This window comes from Acanthisitta chloris, unplaced genomic scaffold (genome assembly GCF_000695815.1).
Source record: "Acanthisitta chloris isolate BGI_N310 unplaced genomic scaffold, ASM69581v1 scaffold30880, whole genome shotgun sequence".
In the NCBI taxonomy this organism is placed as follows: Eukaryota; Metazoa; Chordata; class Aves; order Passeriformes; family Acanthisittidae; genus Acanthisitta; species Acanthisitta chloris.
Window position 1 is genome coordinate 7,260 of NW_008652722.1, and position 1,237 is coordinate 8,496.

Sequence of the window (1,237 nt, forward strand, 5' to 3'; positions counted from 1 at the left end):
CAGACTGTAGGTTATGCTTTATAGTTCTGTCTAGGTAGTATAGTTAATAGAATACAGAGGTTATTCCTGCAAAGACTTCATAATTTCATATTTGTGCTATATATTGTTCTAGCTTTCATTATTTAGACTATGATACATGGCTCAAAGGGTTTGCCATGATTTAGTATGGAGACTTGCATCTCTAGGTTAGTGGCTTGTATGTGATTGCAGGATCAGAAGAATCCACTTATCTATGAGGGGTTGCATGAAATAAAGTGGCAGCCTCAGTCCATTTCTAGGGAACAGCTTCTATATCCTAAGGCTGCAAGCAAAGTTGCAAATAAATATATAAAATTAGATTTTGCATATCCAGTTTAGCCTTCAGACACCTAACAAAGCACAGACAATTTTGTCTGTGAGCTTTTCTCAGACCTTAGCTTTATTACTGGATTTTTGAAGAGCCACATTTTCCTAACTACAGTAATTTTCTTTGATATGTAGAAAAATCATTCTGGGGTGGTGTTTGTGGCCCAATGTGAGCTATAATTTATGGTTTTAGAATAGGATTGCCATTTTTGCCATTTTTGCCATTTTGTAGAATCAAGTTGTTTGAACACAGATTACATGGTAGCTTTTGTTACATCATTGTTACACATTTTTCTAAAATACAAATATATTAATCTTTATTGTTTTGAAATCAGTGTGTTCTAGGACTATGGCTTCCAAAACCCCAGTTGGATTCATTGGGCTGGGTAACATGGGAAATCCAATGGCAAAAAACCTGGTAAAACATGGATATCCAGTTATTGCCTATGATGTGTTCCCAGAAGCTTGCAAAGAATTTCAAGACTTGGGTGCTCAGGTATAGTAAGAAACTTTCTTTATTCCAGCAGTAACTGTGTGTGTTGAATGGTTTTTGCATGCAGTGCAACTAAATAATCTGCTTTTTCCCTCGGTTAAGATCACAATCGAAAGTAAAACAGCCCAATGAATACAACCTGAATCTGTGAGGTTTCACTTAGAGCAAAGATATAATTCTACCCTTAGTAATTTTCATGCTGTAGCAAGAATTGCTGCCTTGTTGAACTTCTCTAGCTGTTTTTTATTCCCCTTTTTATGAGAGTAGGTTGATGGCCTGTTCTTTCACCTCCTCCTTTATCCTGCTTCCTCCATACCTAGATCTATATGGCCAGTGGGCTGCTTTTCATCTGGTTCCTGCTTTGACCTTTTCAGGTTAAATGACTCTAGTTAAAAATTC

General features: G+C 36.6%; 1 protein-coding gene across 1 annotated transcript in view; it reads left to right on the top strand.

Annotated features, from left to right (window-relative positions):
• Positions 1-688: 688 nt before the first annotated feature.
• LOC103805640 (3-hydroxyisobutyrate dehydrogenase, mitochondrial-like) overlaps positions 689-1,237 on the top strand; it is a gene marked incomplete at its 3' end in the record, with an annotated part of 11,630 nt that continues 11,081 nt past the window's right edge. The window contains exon 1 of the mRNA XM_009078298.1: positions 689-841. Within this exon, the coding sequence (XP_009076546.1) occupies positions 695-841 (147 nt within the window). The remainder of the gene's footprint in view (positions 842-1,237) is intronic.